We start from the raw sequence: 23,660 nt of genomic DNA, 5'->3' as shown, positions 1-23,660 counted from the left end.
ACTACTGTGCCACTGCTGTGCGCCTCAAAATTCTATAGTGTGTGTTTGTGTGTGTGTGTATATGTATATCTATATCTACACATATACACGCATACGCACACACACAACATGACACTGCTCCCATCTAATGACTCTGTACTTCCCCCCCCGTGTGTCAATTTTAGAATGGCATTTCTCCGTCCTGATTGTCTGTGTGGTGGTGCTTCATCTCACAGTTTCCCAACTGTCTCCTCCTTCGCCCCCCCAAAAGCTGAGCCCCATTCCCTTTTCCCAAAAATAAAGCTCCGCGATGTGGGAGAGCATAGGAGCCAGTACTCTGGGCCCCGCATTGGAAGGAGAGAGGGAGGGAGGGATGGATGGATGGATGGATGAATGGGGTGCCCCCCCCCCAGGGGCAGGCGGGGCAGGGTGTGCGGCCCATGTGGGTCGGCCCTAACCCATTAAGACCTGAGGCGATTCTAGAAAAAAATCTAAATCCAAACAGTTTTTTGAAAAAAATCTAAAAAACATATTTTTCACGATTTTTCAAAAATAGCAGATCTACAAGCTCATAGCGCGGCACTCGGTGCCGCGCTATGAGCTTGTATATCTGCTATTTTTGAATAGACAAAGAGAAAAAAAGTGACACAGACGCGTTCCCGGTCTTAATGGGCTAATGAGAGGGACGCCCCAGATCGAGGGTTTGCTCCTTCTCTCTCACTCTCACTGTGGCTACAGCTGCCTGTCATTAGCAAACCCGCTATCAGAGAGCATGCTGGGAAGTCGTGCCACAAGGGGCCTCCATGGAGCAGCCTGTCTCTCGCTGTCTCACCACATTTTGGCTTTTTTTCTCTTTCTTCCTCGCTGTTTGTCTTTATTTGTTTCATTCCGGCGCATAATCTATCTCTCCGTCTCTCTCTCTCTCTGTGTCTTTCATCCTCCATCTTGTGAATTGCATTTGGCACAGTGACGAGATGTGATTTGACACGAGCGTGATCAACCTCGTTTCACCTTTTGACTCCGAATCAATCCTGTTAGATCTTGGATCCAAGATGGCTACTCGTTTGTTTGCCAATACCGTGCTATTAATAGCTTATGGGCCAGCGCTAATTTCTTTCTGGGATTGGTGGTTTGACACATTGTTTGTCCGCCTGCTGTACAGGGCCTTTAAAAGAGTGGCTGCTCTGCAGAGGAGGGAGAAGAAGGAACATACTCTCCCTGGTGTGTGTTTAGGCTGTGCGTGTGAAAGGCGCCGTGTGTGTGTGGGGCACAAAGCGGGTACTGTAGGTGGAAAGGAGTGGTGTCAGCCTTACGCCAACCTGCAGAGAACTCATTTCTACCACCGCTGCCCAAGTTGGCATAGCGTACATTCAGGAACACTGCTGAGGAATGCGTGTGTTTATTCAAGGTTCATAAAGTGTTCGTCAAAGTTTTAATTGCTAATTTTTGACATCTCTTAATTGGCAGTGATTTCTTTTCTTCCTTGGTGTGTGGTTGATGTAACGCATCCTCTTTCCTTTTTACCAACCTTCACTGTTTTCCTCTCTCTCTCACTCTCACTCTCTCTCTCTCTCACTCTCTCTCTCTCTCTCACTCTCACTCTCACTCTCACTCTCTCTCTCTCTCAGCTGTAGCCCCAGTAGTTCCAGAACTGAGCAGTGACATAGACACCAGTAACTTTGACGATATCGAGGATGATAAAGGTGGTGCTGAGAAATTTCCTCCGCCCAAAGCCTTCGTTGGCAACCAGCTCCCCTTCGTGGGTTTCACTTACTTCAAGGAGGATCAGTAAGTGTTTTGTTTCATTCTGTATCGCGTGCTGCTAGCACTTTGTTTTTTGTTTGTGCTGTACTCTGCTCATGCCTTGTTTGTCACAGCTTTCAAACCATAATTGCTAGTCTCCATATTTTCTGCTCTTTATTTAGAACAAGTGTTACATTTGTTATCGTATCTTTTATAGACATTTTGTCTTCAGCAAAACCATAGTTCGCGCGAACGCCGCCATTTGTAAGAACCTCTGTGCTCTCAGGAAATGGGCTTAAGGTCATCGCCATACCTTGAAGCCTCAAAGAAGCTAAGAGTTAATACGACATCACGCCCCTAACCTTAACACTGCCTTAAAGCAGCCAGACACTGTCCGCCTGTCCCCACTCCACACTGCTGCCTTGTTCTTGCACCTCACATAGCTTTGGCCTCTCTGCCAGACTGGCGCCTCGTTCATGGCCATCTGTGAGCGAAACGGGGAAACAAAGCACTCACTAAGGGATTGATGCTCTCTCTTATCCCATTAAGATCTGTCATTTTAGAATTTAACCACATTAACCATTATTTTATACTTGGGCTTGATAGGGTCAAGGATGGCCATCTGTGAGTCGGTCCACGCCATTGTAGGCTCCGGAGTTGTGGCAGCTCCTCAACCTTTTGTGCAGTGTCACCGGTGCCACGGCAATAGTTGATGTGAGACCGTTATGACGGCTACCAACATATCGGGAAGGTCATTGTTTGTGTAAACAGAAACTAATACCTTTTCTGAAAAGATTACTGCGGCAATTTGACCAGTTTTATATCTGTTAACCCATTCAATCCGGGAACACATCTCTTGTAATTTTAAATTTCTTTGGCTGTTCAAAAATAGCAGATCTACAGGCTCATAGCTTGTATATCGTGAAAATGTGTGAAAATCTTTGAATATGTATATTTTTAAAGTGAACATTTGTAACTCAAATGTTTGCTTTAAAACATATACTGTACGTATATTCAAAGATTTGCACAGATCTTTTTTTTATCTTCTTTTTAATTTAGTTTTTTTTACATACTCACAGGTCATATAGTCATTACTGAAGCAAATAGCCGTGCTATGAGCTTGTATATCTGCTATTTTTGAATAGCCAAAGACATCTAAACTGACAGAGATGCGTTCCCGGTTTGATTGGGTAAAAACACAGGGAATCAATCACTATAAAGGATAATTCCTTTTAACAGGTCGTTCATGAAAGTCCTTGCGGTCTTGTTTCCAATGAGAACCTGTGTACAATTAGGGGTTAAGAGTCTTGCTCAGGGACAAATTTCATTTCATCGACACATATGCTGACTTGGCCTGGAATCGAACCTGGGGCAACCAGGGCCTCTGGCTCCCTAGGCAGGATCACTAACCATTCAGCTATGGCCGCCCCTACGCTAGTCCACTGAACAGAATGTGCATACAGTTTAGTGAATGTCGGCTCCCTTTAGAGAATTATCAAACCATGTTGTCCTCTTCTGACCAGTCTAGACTGGGTCTCTTTTTTTTTGTGTGGTGTTTTGTCGAGGTAAACCATTGCCCTGTCATACTTTGGCTGACATAGATTGTAGTTTCATCGCACATCGTGTGACGGTAGGCTGAATTCAACTTAGCATTGACTTACTATGGGGCAGCAGTGGCTCAGGAGGTAGAGCGTCCGCTTGGGAAATAGAAGTTTCCCAGTTCGATCCCGGGCTCCCCCCGTGTCGAAGTGTCCTTTAGCAGATACTGAACATTTTCTCAAGACACTGAACCTGCTCAACACATGAGCAGGTTGGTGCCTTGCATGGTTTCCTCCGCAGGTGGTGTATCAATGTGTGTGTGAATGGGTGAATGTAAAGCGCCTTGGATAAAGGCGCTATATAAATTTACCATTTAGTATGACATGGTGGATAAATCATGATTGATTTTTACCTTTTTACCATTGCACAGTGTGACTGTGACATAATGAAAGTATAAGATGGCGGCCAAAATCTTGCAGTCTGCAGGCACCATTATTGGTTACTGGGTTTACATTTTGTCTTCATGAATATATGTAGTTCCATCAGCTACTTTTAAAACCAAATTAAAAGGGCTGATAAAGGCCAAACGACAATTGACTCCACATTTTATCTCATGGTCTTCTCATGTATGCAACAATCTAGCTATAAGCCAACTCTGTACAGTACATCAAAGGGTAATATTTTATGTATAACACTCTACATGGTCCCTTACAAATTAAATAAATAAATATGCCCAATTGAGTGTGACCCTTATGGTATTGGGTACATTTAAAATTCTTGAATTAAGACTGAGGATTTTGTTGGGTGGCCTTGGTTAGTGAATGGGCATGGTATACCTGGTTAGGAGGGAGAGGGACATTGTCATAATGTGAAAATTGATCTCATACTTCTCTCATTCTCCCTCTCCTCTCAGGCTGCTGAGTGCAAATGAAAGCATCTCTGCGAAGGATTCTGAAGACAGTGTCGATAGCTCAGAAGAAAAAGAGTATTGCTCAGACAATAAGAGAGTGGAGGTAGGTATTCCTGGCATGTATACGTTTCTTTGCAGGTACAGTACTCTGAAGACGATGATAGATTTTTTCCCACGGTGCCGGCCATCAAGCCGTGGGCATACAATGCAAAATTCAGGACAAATGTTTGTTCTCAGATTGCATGGTATTGCCATTTAATCCATTCAATCCGGGAACGCATCTGTGTCATTTAAAGTTTTAGCTATAGCCATTATTTTATACTTTGGCTATTTTTTTAAAAAATCGTGAAAATTTGTGCTAATCTTTGAATATATATATTTTTTTTTAAGCGAACATTTGTAACTCAAGTCTTTGCTTCTGGGGGTCCCTGGAACTAAATATTTTGATATGGGGGTCGGTGGCCAAATTACATATCATTTTGGGGGTCCTTGACATGAAAAAGTTTGAGAACCACTGATATAGAAACATGCGCTTTTTAGAAACCTGTTAGGAATTAAAATACATTTGTAGATGCGTTCCCGGATTGAATGGGTTAACATGAGTATACAGAATAGATTGATTATGCCGTAATAATGAGGTTTGTTCTCTGTCTCATTAACTGATGATGCAGTGATAATGATGTTTGTTCTGTGTCTGATTAGCTGCAGGAGAAGCAACAGAAGTTGGAGGAGAAGCTCAACCATGAGATGCAGGCCAAACATGACCTGGAGCAGAAGAACAAGTATGGCTGAGTGTTGTTCACACCTTTTTCACTGTCAATGTCACTTCTGAAACACTTGAATAGTCATACAAAAAAAAGTATTAGTATGTTTTTATATAGAATTGAATCGAAACAGAATTGAACAGAATCATATCAAATTGTATCACGTGAATGATGTTAAATTGTCTCTGATTTTCTCTTTGCTCTTTCTCAACAGAAATGTCACGAGCCGTTTAGAGAAGTTGGTCAAAGAATTGGATGAAGAGGTACAGTAAAGGATTGGGTGAATGGACTGATGGATGGATAATGAACGATTCATTAGTCCCTACATTAAGTTGTATATATCCTACAATCACCAGCCCTGCAAATGCAAAGAGTGCATGATAGACGGACGAGTGGAAAGTTCTTAATTTTACAATTGCTTGTTAATTGATCTTAACCACTTAAATTTATAATTTGTTGCACGATGCTGTTGTGTAGTGAAAATGGCCGATGCGACAGCTTGTGAGCTTGTAGATCTGCTAATTTGCTTTTTTAAAATGTTTTAAAAACCCATAAGGAGATGCCCAAAACATTGACGCCAGGTTGCAAGTGGTTAATGCTCTCTCTCTCTGTGTGCCCAGATGAGCAGCAGGCAGCGTGTGGAGTCTTCTCTGAGACAGATGGAGAGAGAAAGAGCTCTGTTGCAGCACCAGAATGCAGAGAACCTCCGCAAGGTGGAGACTGAGACAGACAGGAAACGCACTCTGGAGAATGAATGTGAGAAACTCATACTTTTCTCCTTTGTTGCAATAACTCGACTTAACGTATAGTATATTTATGTGTTATAAATGAAGACCATACACTGTAAAATCCTGTAACAATTGATCCTTATGTGTGAACCTAAGGTTTATGAACGCTAGCGTCCTTATGCTGGGGAACATTTGGCAAAAATAACAGATCTACAAGCTCACAATGGTCACAGTGCTTGTGAGCTTGTAGATCTGGTATTTTTGGCAAATATATCTAGTGTAGAGGGGAAAAAGGCGGGGGCCTAGTATAGACCCCATGGGGGACTCCTACTGCAGTAATTATATAGTTATAGGGTTTAAGTGGTTAAATTAACACTCAGGATTTTAGTATGTAAGGGGTTTGATTTGGACTGGGGCTACAAGTACTCCAAACCATGACTGCATTCATTGGAGTGCTCAAAGTCATTCATGTAATGGCATCTACAGTATAATAAGAAACCAACTGTTATTCCCGATTATTCCCTAATTAGTGAACAACCTAAGGGACCAGCTAGAGGAACTGAAGAGGAGGAACCAGAACTCCCAGATATCCAATGAGAAGAACATACACCTGCAGAGACAGGTGAGGAGCACAGCTGTTACCTTGAATCTACGTATATTGTGCATGTGATTTACCTACCATTCCTGTCCATTTGTTTCATAATACAGCAGTAGACAATTGAACCTGAGAAAGTTGTAACATTTGAAATATGAGATTTTGAAATGTATGTCTATAATGTTTTGGACGTTTCATGGAAGACATAGACTGAGCCCCTTAGATGGCAGAGATTAGCCAGACCCCCACCCACACACACACACACACACGCGCACAAACCGCGAGATCTTAAAATGTAAATTGGACATTGTGCTGCAGCATAATATGTGATTGAACAGTCATGTAACAGGGAGAGGTCATGTCATTTTGTAAGCAAGACATTTTTTTTTTGTTCATCTCCAGCTGGCGGACGCCAGTGCTGCGGTTCAGGCTGAGAAAGAAGCCATAGGGCGACTCGAGAAGAGTCAATCAGAGGCTCAGAGCAAGGCCCAGGGCCTGGAGGTCAGCCTCAGGGAATTGCAGGACAAATGCAGTCAGCTGGAAAATGCCAAGATGGAGCTGGAGCAGCAGCTTATGGGCCTGCAGTCAGCGCTGGAGGCTGAGAGAAGTGACCGCAACCTGGGGACAGAGACCATCACTGACCTGCAGGGTGAGACGTCGCAGACAGTTTACACTGGGAGTAGAGATGGCATCCAGGTGTCCTTAACAATGTAGAACCACTCCAAAGAGAATTGTGATGAGCCTTTTAGACATGGGCCTTTAGCCATTAATAAAATACAGCTAGATTTTATGGTAAAATGGATTAGTAATGTGTGAGTTGTTAGAATAAGATTTAAAGTGGTGCATGTTAATTCCAAAGGCATGCTCAGCTGAAACGCTACATGACTGAAAGACCTTACCACCATGGTTAAAAAAATCTTTTTTCAATGGTATATAAGGTTCCATTCTATTACAGAATTAATAATTATTGGCTGTTTTAAGAGTGAAAGAGACCAGAGAATTTTCAAATGCACCAATTATTGCATCCAGTAGCCATTGGTTTCCATTCCTCGTTATACTGTAGTTAATGAAAACTGCTTTGGACGTGAAAAACGGGACTTAATGAGCCAGCTGTGGCAAAGCTGCTGGAGTATACATGTGCACACTGTAGCAGGAAAGAAAAAAAAGGAATTACACAAAAATTGGACCTCAGAGCTGGACCCAGCTTTAGATGTAGATTGTTGTTCTGGACCAGGACTGGGGAAAGAGCTGATCATTGATGGAAACATCTGTTCAAAGGGCTTAGACTGGCCCTGACTAAAGCCAGAGGTTTATAAAAGCCAAACCTAGACCAGAGCCAGTACCTCTTGTGAGTACCTTTGTTCAAGAACTTGAGAATAGTCGGTCCTTGCAATGTAGGCCCTTCATTAAGAAGGGACGTATAACAAGGCCTTTCACTGAAGAGGAGACCTATTATAACAAGGCCTTTCACTAAAGAGGGGACATATTATAACAAGGCCTTTCACTAAAGAGGGGACATATTATAACAAGGCCTTTCACTAAAGAGGGGACATATTATAACAAGGCCTTTCACTAAAGAGGGGACATATTATAACAAGGCCTTTCACTAAAGAGGGGACATATTATAACAAGGCCTTTCACTAAAGAGGGGACATATTATAACAAGGCCTTTCACTAAAGAGGGGACATTTTATAACAAGGCCTTTCCCTAAGAGGGGACGTCATTGTAACAAGGGTGCTGCCTGTTTGCACTGATTTTTCCCCTTTTTTTCTCCCTGTCAAATTCTCCATTGGGTGGAGTTGGTGCGAGGGAAAAAACGTATGTGTGTGTTGGTTTGGGACATTAGAAGGCAACATTTGTGCAGGGAATGATGCAATGTCTCACCTACTGTATGACGACCGCCTGCATTTTGAAGCGCAACACATTTTCCTATTTCTACATTTCCAAAAGGTTGCGTCAAGCCAAATCTTTATTAACCTGCAAGATGATAATTAATTAATTTAATGTGAATAACATCCCAGTGAGCATACGGCCACATCCCAGCAGTGTTGATTTTGACAGCAAAGTTTAGTTTTAGTCAGTCTTTTGAATAAAATTCCATTTCGTTTTAGTCATATTTTAGTCATCTGAAATGTTTTAGTTTTTGTCTAGTTTTAGTCGACCAAATATCATATTTTAGTCGACTAGATGTACAGTTGATTTAGTCGACTAAAATGTATTTTATTTTGTCTTAGTTTTAGTCATCATACCTTAGTTTTTATTTCAGTGAAAAAAGGTAGTTTTAGTTGATGAAATCAACACTGCATCCCAGCCAGCAACCTCAGCACCACAGTTTCAGAAGCCCTCTGCAGTCTGTTGATGCCTTTTAAGCCTTTTGTTCTCGCTCACTCGTCCATGTTCACTCACTCAACCCTATCTCTGTCTTCTACAGGACGCATCTCAGGTCTGGAAGAGGAGGTGAAGGATGTGAAGACGTCTCTCTCCAAGGCCCAGGCTGAAAAGAAGCAGCTACAAAAGAAACTCACTGACCTTGACCGGGTAACATTGTTTTAATGGAACTCAGTTCAATACTCGCAGCCAGCCACTGCTCCCCTGGAGTTACAAAAGCTATCGTTTAAACACACGTTGAGAGTTAATTATCAGCTCTCTCCACCCAGGTTTAACATACTAGCACGATTCAATATGCATGGAACCCTGACGTATGATTCCATATTCTACTGTATATGATATTATATGAGGTTAGCTTGAAAACTAAATTAAGAAAATAAATAAATAATGCAACAACTGCGCTACTATTGTAGTGTGCTAACATTCCCAGAAGCTAAAGAATATCATTTACATGAACCTGAATTCGGTGTCGTTGACGCCATTGGCAGGTCCATTTTTGAGCTATGCATCGTCCACCTGTGAGACACAGAGAAAATAGACAGACATACGTGGTAGCATCGTACAGTGAGCAGCGAGGACCGATAAATCGAGATAAGCTTGAAAAAAAAGGTTAAATGTTCCTTTAGAGATACTACGTCTACAGTATTAACATTCTAATAACCTAGTAGATACTAAACTATACCCTACCTATTAAGACATCAGTCATTCAGATTCCTCTCCAGTTCCACAGACGGACAGACACTCCTCTCAGAGGATTAATTTTGAACTTAATAATTATAGTTTGACTGTATTATCGACTCATGCCATAGTGCATATGTAATTGGCCATATTCACATGGTTCTTAAATCCCAGACCATCAAGTGACCGACCGCTTGTTGGTCCTATTGCTTCCACAGGAGAAGAGCAACCAGGAGATTGACCTGACGTTCAAGCTGAAGACCCTCCAGCAGAGTCTGGAACAGGAGGAGGCAGAACACAGGGCCACCAGAGCCAAGCTAGCTGATGAAAACAAGATCTACCAGTCCAAAGAGGAGGCCAAGTCTGGAGCCTTGAAAGGTGACTATGAGGGATGGGGAAGAGATGTAAGATTAACCCATTCATTTGGCTATAAAAAATGGCAGATATACAAGCTCATGAGCTTGTAGATTTTTTTTTTTTATCGTGAACATTTGTGCAAATCTTTGAATATATAATTATTTTTTTTGTAACTCAAATCTTTGCTTCTGGGGGGGTCCCTGAAACAAAATATTTTGAGATGGGGGTTCGTAGCCAAATACATACTTTTTGGGGGTCCTTGACATGAAAAAGTTTGAGCACCACTGATACAGCAACATAAGTTTTTCAGAAACCAGTTTTTTAGAAGACATTTGTAGATGCGTTTCCGGATTGAATGGGTTCAAATGAACAGCACTGGCCAGTGCAATTCTTGAAAAGCATTTGACACACACAGTAAAGTCTACCGTGACAAGTGTACTGTCGCAGTACGCTTTACACTGATGTTAAAACCTTTTCCACTGCAAAACTGTACTGTACTGCAACAGAGCATGGGAAAGTACACAGATGGATTAAAGTTCTCTGTTTTGGCGACTGTTTTCTGTCATTTACATCGACATTTACATTCTAGAGATGATCAAAATCCATTGTTATTATTGTTGTGTAGCTGTTGGCACAGTCTTGCGGAACTCACCACCTCTCAGTAGTGACAAATAAACCTTCATGAATCTTGATTCTTCTAGACTAGTGTCAATTCAGAATCTGTATTAGGCACTCAAAAACATAGATGTATGTTAGACAATAGACAATGAGGCAAGACAATAATTCAGATTTCAAAGTATAAGAGATTTTACTCGAGTAAGGAGCCAAACTTACATGTGCAACGGAAACCCTGTCTGACTCAACAAATTTCAGCACGGCTGCCTTCTTAAATACTCTACAGACAGAACGTATTTGAACACGAACAGACAAGAATTAACAATGAGTGTTACCAGCCCACCCCTATACCCCTAAGGGTCATCTGATGATAACGGGTGGGTTAGGTCAGCTCTCAACTCTACGACTGTGACACTCTACCCTGGTCAGCACATCTGCCTTCTTAAATACTCTACAGACAGAACATATTTGAACACGAACAGACAAGAATTAACAATGAGTGTTACCAGCCCACCCCTATACCCCTAAGGGTCATCTGATGATAACGGGTGGGTTAAGTCAGCTCTCAACTCTACGACTGTGACACAGCTACCCTGGTCAGTACATCCCCTCAAGCCAAGATGCAGATCTCACAAAACATTACAGCTGTTGGTGTGAGACGACCACATAGTAGATTATATAGTTATATCATATTTGAGTTCATATTAAATGTTTATCAGATATGTTTGCATGCCAGGCCAGCACCCTTTTTAATGTACCCAATCTGAGCCATATAGAGCTGTAAAAATAAATAAATAGATAATCAAATACCAAGTGTTTTAAAAGTAATCCGTACATTCTATAAATACGTTCTAAAACTAACTTCCTAAACTATGTCACCCTCATTGCAGTGCATTAGGCAAAATGTTAAGCAGCAAGAATGTTTTGTTATTGTTAGATCAAACCCTAGTATCCAGGAAAGTGAGCTAATCTGTCTCATTAGTCGCCTAATCTTTCCGTTTCTTTGTTCTGTGTGTGTTCCAGAGGTGGAGCACAGCCTTCAGGAGGAGCGTAACTCCAAGCTGCAGGTGGAGAGCGAGCTGCTGCAGCTGCAGAAAGACCACTCCATGCTGGACTGTGACTACAAGCAGTCCCAGCAAAAGCTGGATAAGCTGAAGGCAGACAAGGACATGCTCTCTGAGGAGGTGTGTGTGTGTGTGTGTGTGTGTGTGTGTGTGTGTGTGTGTGTGTGTGTGTGTGTGTGTGTGTGTGTGTGTGTGTGTGTGTGTGTGTGTGTGTGTGTGTGTGTGTGTGTGTGTGTGTGTGTGTGTGTGTGTGTGTGTGTGTGTGTGTGTGTGTGTGTGTGTGTGTGCTGCTCAGTGGCAGGCATTCTGCATTGAGCTTTCACCCATGGTGTGGTGTGGTGTGGTGTGACCAGCCCTCTCGGTTAAGGGACTTTCTTGCCCTGAATTTATATCTCTCAGGCAACATTTACTCCCAGGCTGTGTACTGTTTCTTAGGCTTGTTTTTCTTGACCACAAAAATGAAGAATGTAATTTAGATTACATGTTATTTAGACAGATGCTAGGTTCATGGTTTACCTGGAGTCCTAGTTTCTTGAAGTACTACTACTGTTCTCTCTGCATTCTGTGTGTGTGATTATGTACCTTGCTTATTGTAAGTCACTGAGTGTCTGATAAATACCTAAATTGTAATTGTAAATCCTACTTCCCTCAACGAGCTCCACCAATGAAATGGTTACGTTTAGGTTATAGATGGTTATAGTCGGGGTTTGAGCCTTGGTTAGGACAGCCTATGTTATACTGGTACTGTACACCTCTGGCTAAGACGATTAGGAGAGATTTGTTGAGATATTGTGATATACTACAGATGCATGGTGTTCTTCCTTTAAAAACCCATGGTAGCCTTCAAACGCGACAATAGTTTATAGAAACAGACAGACCGGCTAATGCTTGATTTATACTCCATTAACATGTTACAGTTTATTCTTTCTGTAGCTTGAATTGAATGCATAAAGTACATAACACACTCACTCACACAACTAAAAGTATATTCAGTTTTTCTGGGTTTGTGTGCATCCGTCCCAGGTGACAAACCTGAGCCTGCGTCTGGAGCAGGAGATTCAGAAGCGAAGTCTGAGTCAGAACGACCTGAAGATGCAGAGTCAGCAGGTTTCAGTGCTGCGTTCCTCTGAGAAACACCTGAAACAGGAACTCAACCACCTGCTGGACATGAAGCAGACCCTGGAGAAACAGAACCAGGACCTACGCAGGTCTCACACACTCACACACACACACAATGAATGACTCTCGCACGCACAGACATGTACACAGGACCTGCGTCACAGTATTTCAGTTTAGTTTTAACCTGCTTGAAATACTAGTCCAGGTACGAGCAAGTGGGATTGTTCTGCATTATTTCCTTCAGGTAGGCTACTTTTATTAAAGGGAGCTGAATCCCTAGGCTGGTTTGTAGTTTGTTATCCAGTTCAGGTTAAAAAACGACAGCAGGGTAAAGTCATGGTAGGCTGCATAAGACTGACCTTATTATAGTACACTGTGATGTAAGCAACACAGCCTGCAGCTAATCAAATTTATATCTGTGTGTTATTTAGTGTGTCTAAACTGAGCCATGGTTGTGCCACTGTCTGTGCAAGCATAGAGAGTAGTCAACAGTATTGTCAATGTAAACTGACACCCCTAAATCTATAATCACATCCATTATAAATATGATTAGTTTTTAACCTAAACTGGAAAACAAACTACAAAATCAGTCAAGGGTTTCATGTCCCTCTAAATTGGCATGGGTCGCAAACCTGAAGGACATTTTTGTGTGAGTGCTGTTGACTGTAACATTTTCTTGACCGTGCACCTGGCAAGAAATGACTAGAGGAAGTAGTGCTTGCATCCTCTTAAGTTATTGTTCTGCATTATGGCAATTCAGAAAAGCGTATTAAATTGGCCTTGGACTTCTGTTCTCAAACCTTCTACACACTAAAATTCATTCATTTGTTATGTTAATTTATTCATTTGTAACTCGGAGAGGGTAAACAACATGCAACACTTAAGTGTCCATTTTGGTTACATTTACACCTTCTCAGAGCCAAATTAACACTCAGTATTTGCAGTGTAGTGCTCAATGCCTTGCCAGTCTCAAGAGTTATACATTATTTGCTATGCTTTGACTCTTGTTTATATGGCTCCTCTAAATGACAGTTGTTTTGTCCTATCACAGGGGCAGACTGGAGGCTGACGGCCACTTGAAGGAACTAAAGGACCAACTGGAGGCAGAGCAATATTTCACGGTAACTTGTGTTTATCTTATTTTCAGCTCTCTGCTGACCCCTTATCTGTATCTTATAGGCCGTCCATGTACTTACTGTACAAAGAAACATGCTACAGTAGTGCTGCTACACAGTAAAAGTGTAAAGTTCCGTATCCACCGGGCGTATTTATTTTGGGCGATTAATTTGCATTAACTAATTAAACTGCTGTTGTGTCATAAGTAGATATAAAGAGGCGATAAAGCGTTGATTTCTTTTTTACTGCGTTTTTTAAAGCATCATCCTGTGTGAACGAGGTATCTTCAAATGAATAGTTTGATGTGAAATAATCGCAAAGCATTTTCGGATCGTTTACTCGTCACTCTGAGGGTGTTCAAATAAATCATTGCACAGAGCACACACACTGAGTTACAAATGGATAAATTGACACTAAGGACTTGCACCTCACTGGCATAATCAAAGTAAGCACAGGCACTGTAACAAGAAAGAAAACATGGAAACAAATAAAACGGTAAAATAATATAAATGCAATTATGAAAAAAAATCAATATTTCTTTTTTTTTTTTTTTTGATTTAAAATATAATACTGATTTAGCTAGTTTGAGCTACTTGCGCAGGCCATTCGAAAGCCCAGGGTCCTGTCAAACACAAATCACCTTTGCCTTTAGTTTTAACTATGAAACAAACCAAATGCTCTGGCAAATGCCTGATTTATACTTGGTTGCACACTTTATCACAAACCGAAAATAACTGTTTGTTATTCTATAAGCTCACAGTATAAATCAGGCTTAAGGAGCAGAAGCTGTGCACTGCCACCTATAGTAGGTAATTAAAAGGTCTGAAATATAGCTAGGGCCTGGCCATGCTGTGCCATAAAAAAGAAATTCAGTAAACATCCATTACCCAAATTAATGTATGATGACTGTTTTTTTCCTAGACCCTGTACAAGACACAGATTCGGGAGCTGAAGGAGGAGTGTGATGAGAAGAATAAACTCTACAGAGATGCACTGCAAAGACTGGAGGAATACCAGGACGAAAGGTAGTGTTACTGCCTCCATTAATGTTTTGCTCTGACCCATTAACTGTCACCATTGCTGGTGTAGAAGCAACTTCTACTACAAGGTGTCAATCAGGCCTTGTTCAGACTGGCAGCACAAATCCAGTCAAATCTGATTGACTGGACTCAAATCTGAGTTGGATTGGTTAATGCAGTCTGAACAAGGCTAAGGAATGTGATTCAAAAATGATTTGCAAAAATAAGTTTCCATGTGAGTTTTTGCTGAAACCTGATTCCAATCTTGATGGGCCAAACATCTGATTTGGGGTGCCGGAGAGAACCTCAATCTTGGATACACTTTCAAATGGGAGGGAACGCTCGCTTACAGTGAAATCATTTGACATGGATGATTAACATTGAGAATTTATGCTGGCAGTTGAGTTAAATTAAGCGAATAATTAGATAAAGTATCAAAGCAGCTAGCTGTTTTCAACTATGGAAATTACCCGAACATTGTTGGAATGCAAATTACCTGAATAATTTTCTAATGCTAATCACCTGAATAATTTTCAAATGCAAAATACCTTAATTCTTGAGTAAAGTAGCTTTACACACTGATATCATATTTTCTGGATCAACCTAATTAATTCCCCTTTCTAATGTTAGTCTAGCCCTATTCCTCTGGCCCTATGCAGAGGAACCCATATTAGCATGGAAAGCATATAATTATGAGATGCATGGCAACTGGCTAGTTACGCTACAGAAACAAAAGGAGCAGTGAAGGGATCTATAATATGACACTAAAATATTCTCCTTTGTTTGGCCTTTAACAATAAACCAAGATTATCTTGATTAGTGTTTTTAGCCTATGTAAAGTCCCTTTATAACCAGCTTAAGAGGATTAGTGCAGTAGCAGTTTAAATGGATATGCAGCTTTCCCAGATGAACTACGACCCATGGACACCATTCATTTAACTACACACTGCTAGCTGGCACCAGAGTTGCTCTCCCTTCCTTCCCCTTGGAGAAATGATTTAAAGCCGCGCCCTCAGGATGTGGTCCTTCAAATCAGATTTATGGTCTGCAAAGCCATTTCCAAACGGTCTACAGATTTATGGATATTTGTACTGTGAAGGAGAGACCCTTAAGTTTTTTTTTATCTCATTCTAATAAAGGCCCACGTTTTTATCTCATCGTAACAGACCCCCATGTTTTTAGCCCATACTAACGGACCCCCAGGTTTTTCGCAACAGTATACTAACACAGACCCCCAGGTTGTTATCCCATACTAACAAGAGACCCCCAGGTTTTTATTCCATACTAACAAGAGACCCCCAGGTTTTTATCCAGTGTTGATTTTGACAGCAAATTGTGATTTAGTTTTAGTCATTGTAGAATAATCCATTATCAACGGTGGCGTTTGTATTGGCATGTTACCTGCACATGTGGCCTTCTAGCGCCTTCCTGTGTCTTATTTTCAGAATGTTTCAGGATATTCAGCCATAATAAGTACAAATATATGCAATTCTAAGAAGCTACAGCTGTGACTACACTATTGAAACCAGGGGACTATGTACATAGAGTACAGAGAGTTGATTGATTAGATCAGATAAGGACAGTAGCCACTGTTAAATAACAGTGCTGGAGCCTGAGTTGCGTCATCTAAGACAGTACCAAGTCAACAGATTCTGTTGATTAACAAGATTGATCAACAGAATGTTACACCCACATGGGTAGACCCATAGCCGCGGGAAGACCTTTTAGGTTAGGGGTGCGGTATGCGCACCTCATGCACGCGCGCGCGAACATTTTTCGCGGTTCTGGGCGGATTGGGTTCGTTTTTTCCCCAGTTTTTGGTCCCTTTATTTCGGTTTTAGGGTTAGGATTAGGGTTAGGTTAGAGTTATGTTATTTAATTCTTATTTTTGCCTGATTTTACCGATTTATTATCAAAAACTCTTTTTTTTTTTTTTATGGGCTGGGGGGAGGGGGGGCAGCCGCAACCCCTACTTCCCGCGGTACTGGGTAGACCAAACTAAATAGGGTGGATGCTCACTGATCAGTACGAAGTGTCCTGCTGATCTAATTAGTCGCATTGCTTGTGTGACTGGCTAGATAATTGAACAGACATAGTCTTTTGAATAAAATTCCATTTAGTTTCAGTCATATTTTAGTCATCTGAAAGGTTTTACACACGTTGTGATGCTGTGTTCACACCGACGTTTTTCTGAACAATGAATTGGCTTCTATTTTCAATGTTACCTCTATGCAAATTGGCGTTTTAATTTTTTTCATGAGCGTTTAAACGCCAATGTAGATCTGCTATTTTCAGAGCGCAGCACCCGAGCACAACCAAACATAAAATGTCTTTTAGTTCTACTGGATCTCTTCTCCACTAGTCCCTCCCTAACATTTTAGTCTAGTTTTTATTTGTTGACGAAATTGTCAATACATTAAGTCTTAGTTTTAGTTAAGGTTTAGTTTTAGTTTTTATTTCGTTTTCGTCAGTGAAAAAAGGTAGTCGACGAACATCTTTCGTCATAGTTTTAGTTGATGAAATCAACACCGTTTTTATCCCATAATAACTGAGAGCCTCAGGTTTTTATCCCATATTAAGAGAGACCCCCAGGCTTTTATCCCATTATAAGAGATACCTCCAAGTTTGTATCCCATAATAACAGTGCCGATGTGCCTTCCTCACACAGGGACTCCATGGCAAGTCAGCTGGAGGTCAGCCTGACCAAGGCCGACTCTGAGCAGCTGGCTCGCTCCATCGCTGAGGAGCAGTACTCAGACCTGGAGAAGGAGAAGATCATGAAGGAGCTGGAGATCAAAGACATGATCGCCAGACACAGGCAGGATCTCGGTGACAAAGAGGCCACCATCAGCTCAGTGAGTCTGGGGGGGTAGAAGAGAGGACGTTTGGGAGCAGCTGGAATATAGGGAAATGAAGGGGGTGATTCAAGTGAGGGACCATGTAGAGACAAGCAAAGAAAAGGCAACATTTCACTTTGGTAGTAGTTACCTTGCCATGCTGTAAATTATACGTAGTTCTGGCCAGCATAACTCGAGAGGTTACATACATGCTCATTCTATGTGGCTGTTTACAGCGTCATGCAAGATCCATACGTCATACACTGACGTGGCAATCAGCTGTCCAATTGGGTGGGTATTTAAGTTCTCTTGAATCGGGCATTCCATCCGGTTGTGTCTTCTAGCTTGTTGTCATGCGGCGTTTGCTCCCACCACCACCCCAGCACCACCAGTAGGCTCTGCTATTGGTCTGTTCCCCATGGGGGGTTGTTATGTTATGGTATATCTATCTCCCTGCTCTTAATGGTTAAATGATGGCTGTATGATTGTGCTGAGCAGGGAGAAAAAATATAGCAGAGCCTGAACGCCAAGATAAAATATTACTTCCACACTTGTATTCTCATTCTATTATATTGCTTAAATGTATTCGGTCTATAATATTGGTTCAATCTATTCGTGAGTTATCTGACAGAACTCCAAATATTGGTAAGATTTACTAGTTATACATTTCTCTGTTGATATAAAATAGATTTTTCAAAATATTCACCCCATTGACTTAAATTGCACGGTGAAACGGATCACAGTGTCACTCTTTTAACACACAAACACACGCAAACAAAGTACTTACTTACTTATGCCTATCGCTCCTTTTCATGGAGCATAGGCCGTTGACTTCAGTCCGCCAGAGTCCTCTATCCTGGGCCTTCTTTTCCAGCTGTTTCCATGTCAGTCCACACTGCTTGATGTCAGTCTCAAGGTCCCTGTGCCAGGTGTTCTTTGGCCTTCCCCTCTTTCTTGTGCCTTGCGGGTTCCATCTAAGGGCTTGTCTTGTGATGCTGGTATTGGGCTTCCGGAGTGTGTGGCCAGAAGCCCAATACCAGAATCACGAGACAAGCCCTTAGATGCAAACAAAGTGGATTCTGACAATATATAACATTACAAAATTGCTTTTTTAAATATATATTTTTTAATATATTCTTTTCAACTGCTTTTTTTTCAATTCTATTTGAAGATCAGAATCTTCTTCCTAATTGAAATAGTAAAATCAACTGGAAGTTTACTTTTTATTTGAAAAAAAATGCAGTGTCGGGTTTTGTATTGTTAGGGACCAGTCGAAGTTTACAGAAAGGGGTCCCTGGAGGAAAATATGGTCATGCCTTTCTAATTTTAGTACAAGGGAGGGTCAGCTAATTTTACTTTGAATCCAAGGGAGGGTCATGCAATTTTGAATTGATAAAATAGTCAGTTTTTATATAAATTTTTTTGTACAGCATAACAGTGGTCAATGACCCCTTTCTATTTCAAATGATACGAAGGATTCAAATCCAGTAACACCTTGGTCTATTTAGAATCAATGACGGTCGTTAACAAGCCATCAACGCACAGCAAGTGTGAACGACCCAGTCAAATCTATTCAGCGTCTTAACGATGGTGGTTGAACAATTAAGCAACACTTCTACAGGTGTTAGGCATATTAGAGAGCTGCATTATCCCAATTTCCAACACAGAGATATCCTCTTTTAAGTGTTTTTGTTGCTCATAGAATTACATACTGTACACCAGGTAGGTTACAATGACCAATTTATAACTGGATATTCATAATCATTTGAAGTAATTCTGTGCATGTGATTAATTTGGATCTATATGGACAGTTGTGCATAGATGCCAGCCTAGCTCCACAAGTAAAACAAGAATCATCAGGCGCATCAATGTTGTCAGTTACTTGGAAGTCGGATGTCTGACTCGGAGTCGGATGTCCGACTTCCAAGTAACTGACAACATTGATGCATCATCATACATCAAATAAAAGCCTGTATTTACCTTGATGTACTAAAACCTCCCTTAAATACACACTATGCTGTGTGCGTGTGTAAAACTGTCATCCTTGAGTTGAATTTCCTTTCTGTTGTCACGCACATTAACAGTATCCACCATCGATAAAATATAATACAAATCTTCACTTTCCTACATTACTAAATGCATGGTCAGGGACCACATGCAATACCTCCACGGACCACCAGTTGAAAACCCATGATGTAGGCAACAGTGTAGTCACCGTAGTTAATAATTATTATGGGATTCAATGGGTTTCCCACATGTAAGTTTAGAACACTGTCCATTCTGCTACCACTACAGACACTACACTGTGCATTTAGCAAGACTGACTACAGTAATGTTCTAATCAATGTGGAAAGCAAAACATCGGAGTTATTATCAGTTTTAAATGTCATGTTGTTGTATTTGATGGGGAGGGTTAGGGGTGTCAAGATAACACTAATTTCACTATACATACATGATGTTGGGCATATGATATCGATATGATACATTATTAATGTTCTTTTCTCATGTATCATCAACATTGGCCATCATCTTTAGTTTAAAATAACAATTATAAAGCACTTTAAAAAACAATTACAAAGTGCTTTGTGCAATAAATAAATTTGTGCAAGCTTAAGGGAGAAGTGAAGTTCTCACTAACTATAAACCCATTGTTTCAGAGGACAGATAGACACTAATATAACAAATATAATATAATATAACACTGCATAACTATAAATTCCACAAACCTCATATTTTTGTCATCTGGACTTTACGAACCAAGTGCAGCCTAGTTATTTCCAACAGCTAAAAAAAAATCTATAATACCAGATACAGTATAATACCATGTAAACAATCTTAGATTAGATGTAGGCGAGTGCAGACCAGACTGGCATAACTGCTTTGACGCATGTCACATTAACGAGCGTCAACGAGCATCAGCTGACACACAACACCTCCCCTCTGCAGTGCTTTAAACTGAAAGTGACCGGAGTCTGTTTCATTTCTCTCCAAAATATCTTGAATATGATGGAAGACATGATTAATAATTACTGTGATTATGATAAGCTTTACATTTCATATCATACACCATACAGTAAGAACTCCTATAACTTTCACCGGCAAAATAAATAAAGAAAAGAAAAAAAATTAAAAAAATATTACGATACAGTATGACATCTTGACAATACTGTCACATTTTAATACCACGATAGGCTATATCGTGGGACAATATATCGTGACACTCCTATAGGCGGGGAGGGTTAATCTTTTTTTTAATCACTCGGGAGGGTCATTGATTTTTTTTTGTCAAAGGGAGGGTCATGGCATTTTAGATCAGGGCACATACATTTTCTCCAGGGGTACCCTTCTTTAAAAATCGACCTGTCCCTTATACATTGTCAGAATCTGCTTTGTTTATTTGTTTGTGTTGGAGTTTTATCATGGCAAGATAACGCACAACCCAAACCTCTACCGGGATCAGTTCAGTTTATATTATTTTTACATTTCTTCACATCAACACACTGGAAATATTTATCTATGCAAGATTCCTATGTCCAATTCATATGGAGGCTCTACTATCATTATGTGATTGGCACTTCAAATTACGGGCTGAATATTCACCGGCATTGACACATACAGTACAGTATACGTCGTGATTCTGTGAAGAAACCAGATTTGACCAGCCTTTTATATCAAGTCATTCTCGTGTCCCTCTGGATGAGGAAACTAAATTATACGTAGCCTGCGAGTTAGTTCTGGCAGCATACACTCGAGAGGTTACATGCATTGCTCATTCTATATGGCTGTTTACAGCGTCATGCAAGATCCTTACGTCATACACAGACGTGGCAATCAGCTGTCCAATTGGGCGGGTATTTAAGTTCTCTTGAATCGGGCATTCCATCCGGTTGTGTCTTCTAGCTTGTTGTCATGCAGCGTTTGCTGTTCCTGGCTGGTTGTTTGGTTGTTTGCTGGAGCTACTGCAACTTGCTATCATGCTTCCCAGAAGCTGCTGTTGTTTGCTGGTGTAACTGCTTCATGCTACTTGAATCATGCTTTCTGCTCATAAGCTGCTGTCTATTATAGGCTACTGTGAAGGCCAGGTGGTATGGCGTCGCGTTTGTTTATCTACTAAGGCTGCTGTGTTCTTCTCTATGCTGCTGAAAAAAAAAAAAAAGGAAAAAAAAAAGAAGCTAATATGCTGTTGATGCTAATGTCATTGTTGAGGTTTCAGTGGTGGTCCGGTGCCGCTGGTTGTTATATGATACTTGTTCTATTACTAAAAGCAAAGCAACTTAAATTGTAGTGAAACTGCTCCTTGCTAATGTTTTCAAAGTTAAGCTGAAAAACAGCGGTGTTTTAGCTCAGCCAGCAGAGCTTTCTGTTGTGTCCCTCCGGGCTATGGGGCCTCATCTCATTATTAGCAACATTGGCTGGTTTTCTGTCAAATCGCTTATTGGTGGTTCGGCTTATTTCTGGGGAAAAGTTATTTTGGGATCGCTTTCTTATGTGGTTCTGTCATGGTCCCCAGATTAATGTGTAGTTAAAAATATACATATTCCAAATATTCCACTTTTATCACAAGATTTCGAAATAGCAGATCATCTACAAGCTCACTTTAGGCTATTTCAATGACAATGCATACATTAGGATAATACAGGTTAAATACAAGTATTTTCGTGGTCTAGGTTGGCTGATTTCTCTCTCAAACCGGCATCACTGCACGTATCAGTGATCAGCTGTTCAGAGCAGAGAGGGAGAGAGAGGTCCAATAGTTAGTGTCACTTATGCAGTGCATTGCTCAAATCTTATGTTTCATATAATGTAGCCTACTGGTTAAAAACGATTAATGCACAGTCTGGCCGTCATCTTGAGTGGGATAAGAAAGTACACTTGTGGATGAAGAAGAGCTAGTGTGTGTTCTTGCGCTTCCAAACATGTCGTGGTTCACTGATCAACGTCAGTGCGCTCCCTCCGGGCTATGGGACTGCAAGCATAGACGCAACACAGTGCTGGGTTGCCATGTCCGCTTATTATAAGCACAAGTTATAACTAATAGTCATTTTTCTTGATCTCGTTTTAGTGTTGCAGACAGTAGTCTGCGGATTTACTTGAGTAAATCAGCATAGCACCAGGTATCTCAGTGTAGGAATTAATAATGTTTCAAGTTAATCTACAGTTGGTTAAAATATATATAGGCTATTTATATTAGTGATTCATTCTTTCAGCAGTTTTTCAAATCTAGGAGACTGCATTCAAATATGCTGTAAAGAGAACTTATGGTTCATGGTGCATAATTTTATACTAAAGTAGACTATAGTGTGCAGTATGGCCATTATATTGTGGTAATATATTTTATGTTGCAGCTAGTATGTGCTAATTGGTGGCTATAGCTATTTCCATCTGATGTAGCCTACATTTTCTGGTAATTTGCCTCTAAGATATAGTGGAGGCTGGTAAATATAATAATGAAGTAAATTGTGCAAATCAAGTAAGTAATGGGCTATTATACTGTGTTGGCTGCAGTGCTTGGTTAGATGTAAGCTTTGGTTACATTCTAAAGTCCCCCCTGTGCTATTGTATTGCAAAGCTAATTAAGCTATTCTTGCTGTCAAGGTGATATACATTTTGCTGCTTACACCTTGGATAAGAGACTGGTAGGTTACAGGGATTTTCTTAAGTAAATCTTGAAACACTTGAAAGAAAACAACTGCTTTTCTTTATCTTTAGCAATAGCAGCCCATCTAAATGGTCTTTGTTATATTAAAGATGGTCCAGCAGAGGGCATTCATGCTCTCAGGGCATAAAGGAGGGGAGCAATTTATGAGGGCACTCATGTCTTATATTGGGATCAACATATGTTCAGATCCCCGGATGTAATGCATTCTTATAAAAGCGGTTGACAATTGATGTCATGTTGTGTGACAAGCTACAGGAGTAAAGTTATTGCTACCAGATAAATGGTGGGGCTCTTCAGTAGAGTCATGGTTGATGGGCATTTCAAAGGTTCTTGGAATCCAAACTTAGTTCCGTTATTGTTGTTATGAAGTTATTGGATAATGAATGGTATGGTCATTAATTAAAATCTGCTCAGGAGGCAAATATTTAATGTTATGTTCTTTAAATGGTGGCTTATCATTCTTGGTATTATGTTGGCGTGGTTCTTCTTGCAGTCTCGTAAGCAAGGTTGCAATTTTACAAGCATGTAATGTAAAGGGAGTACTGGATT

General features: G+C 40.7%; 1 protein-coding gene across 4 annotated transcripts in view; it reads left to right on the top strand.

Moving 5' to 3' along the window:
• LOC308103548 (rho-associated protein kinase 2-like) overlaps positions 1 to 23,660 on the top strand; it is a 53,074-nt gene that overhangs the window by 18,818 nt on the left and 10,596 nt on the right. For 3 of the 4 annotated variants that reach the window (XM_080453571.1, XM_080453570.1, XM_080453568.1), the window contains exons 9-22: positions 1,608 to 1,767; positions 4,175 to 4,274; positions 4,874 to 4,953; positions 5,150 to 5,198; positions 5,556 to 5,691; positions 6,194 to 6,285; positions 6,661 to 6,907; positions 8,691 to 8,797; positions 9,544 to 9,703; positions 11,321 to 11,481; positions 12,385 to 12,569; positions 13,532 to 13,601; positions 14,518 to 14,621; positions 17,284 to 17,470. In XM_080453571.1, the coding sequence (XP_080309697.1) occupies positions 1,608 to 1,767; positions 4,175 to 4,274; positions 4,874 to 4,953; positions 5,150 to 5,198; positions 5,556 to 5,691; positions 6,194 to 6,285; positions 6,661 to 6,907; positions 8,691 to 8,797; positions 9,544 to 9,703; positions 11,321 to 11,481; positions 12,385 to 12,569; positions 13,532 to 13,601; positions 14,518 to 14,621; positions 17,284 to 17,470 (1,838 nt within the window). The remainder of the gene's footprint in view (positions 1 to 1,607; positions 1,768 to 4,174; positions 4,275 to 4,873; positions 4,954 to 5,149; positions 5,199 to 5,555; positions 5,692 to 6,193; positions 6,286 to 6,660; positions 6,908 to 8,690; positions 8,798 to 9,543; positions 9,704 to 11,320; positions 11,482 to 12,384; positions 12,570 to 13,531; positions 13,602 to 14,517; positions 14,622 to 17,283; positions 17,471 to 23,660) is intronic. The other variant, XM_080453569.1, reaches the window with a different exon arrangement.

Source organism: Gymnoscopelus braueri (genome assembly GCF_963280865.1).
Source record: "Gymnoscopelus braueri genome assembly, chromosome: 16".
NCBI lineage: Eukaryota > Metazoa > Chordata > Actinopteri > Myctophiformes > Myctophidae > Gymnoscopelus > Gymnoscopelus braueri.
Note: the sequence above shows the minus strand (reverse complement) of the source record. Positions and strands in the feature narration are given on the sequence as shown.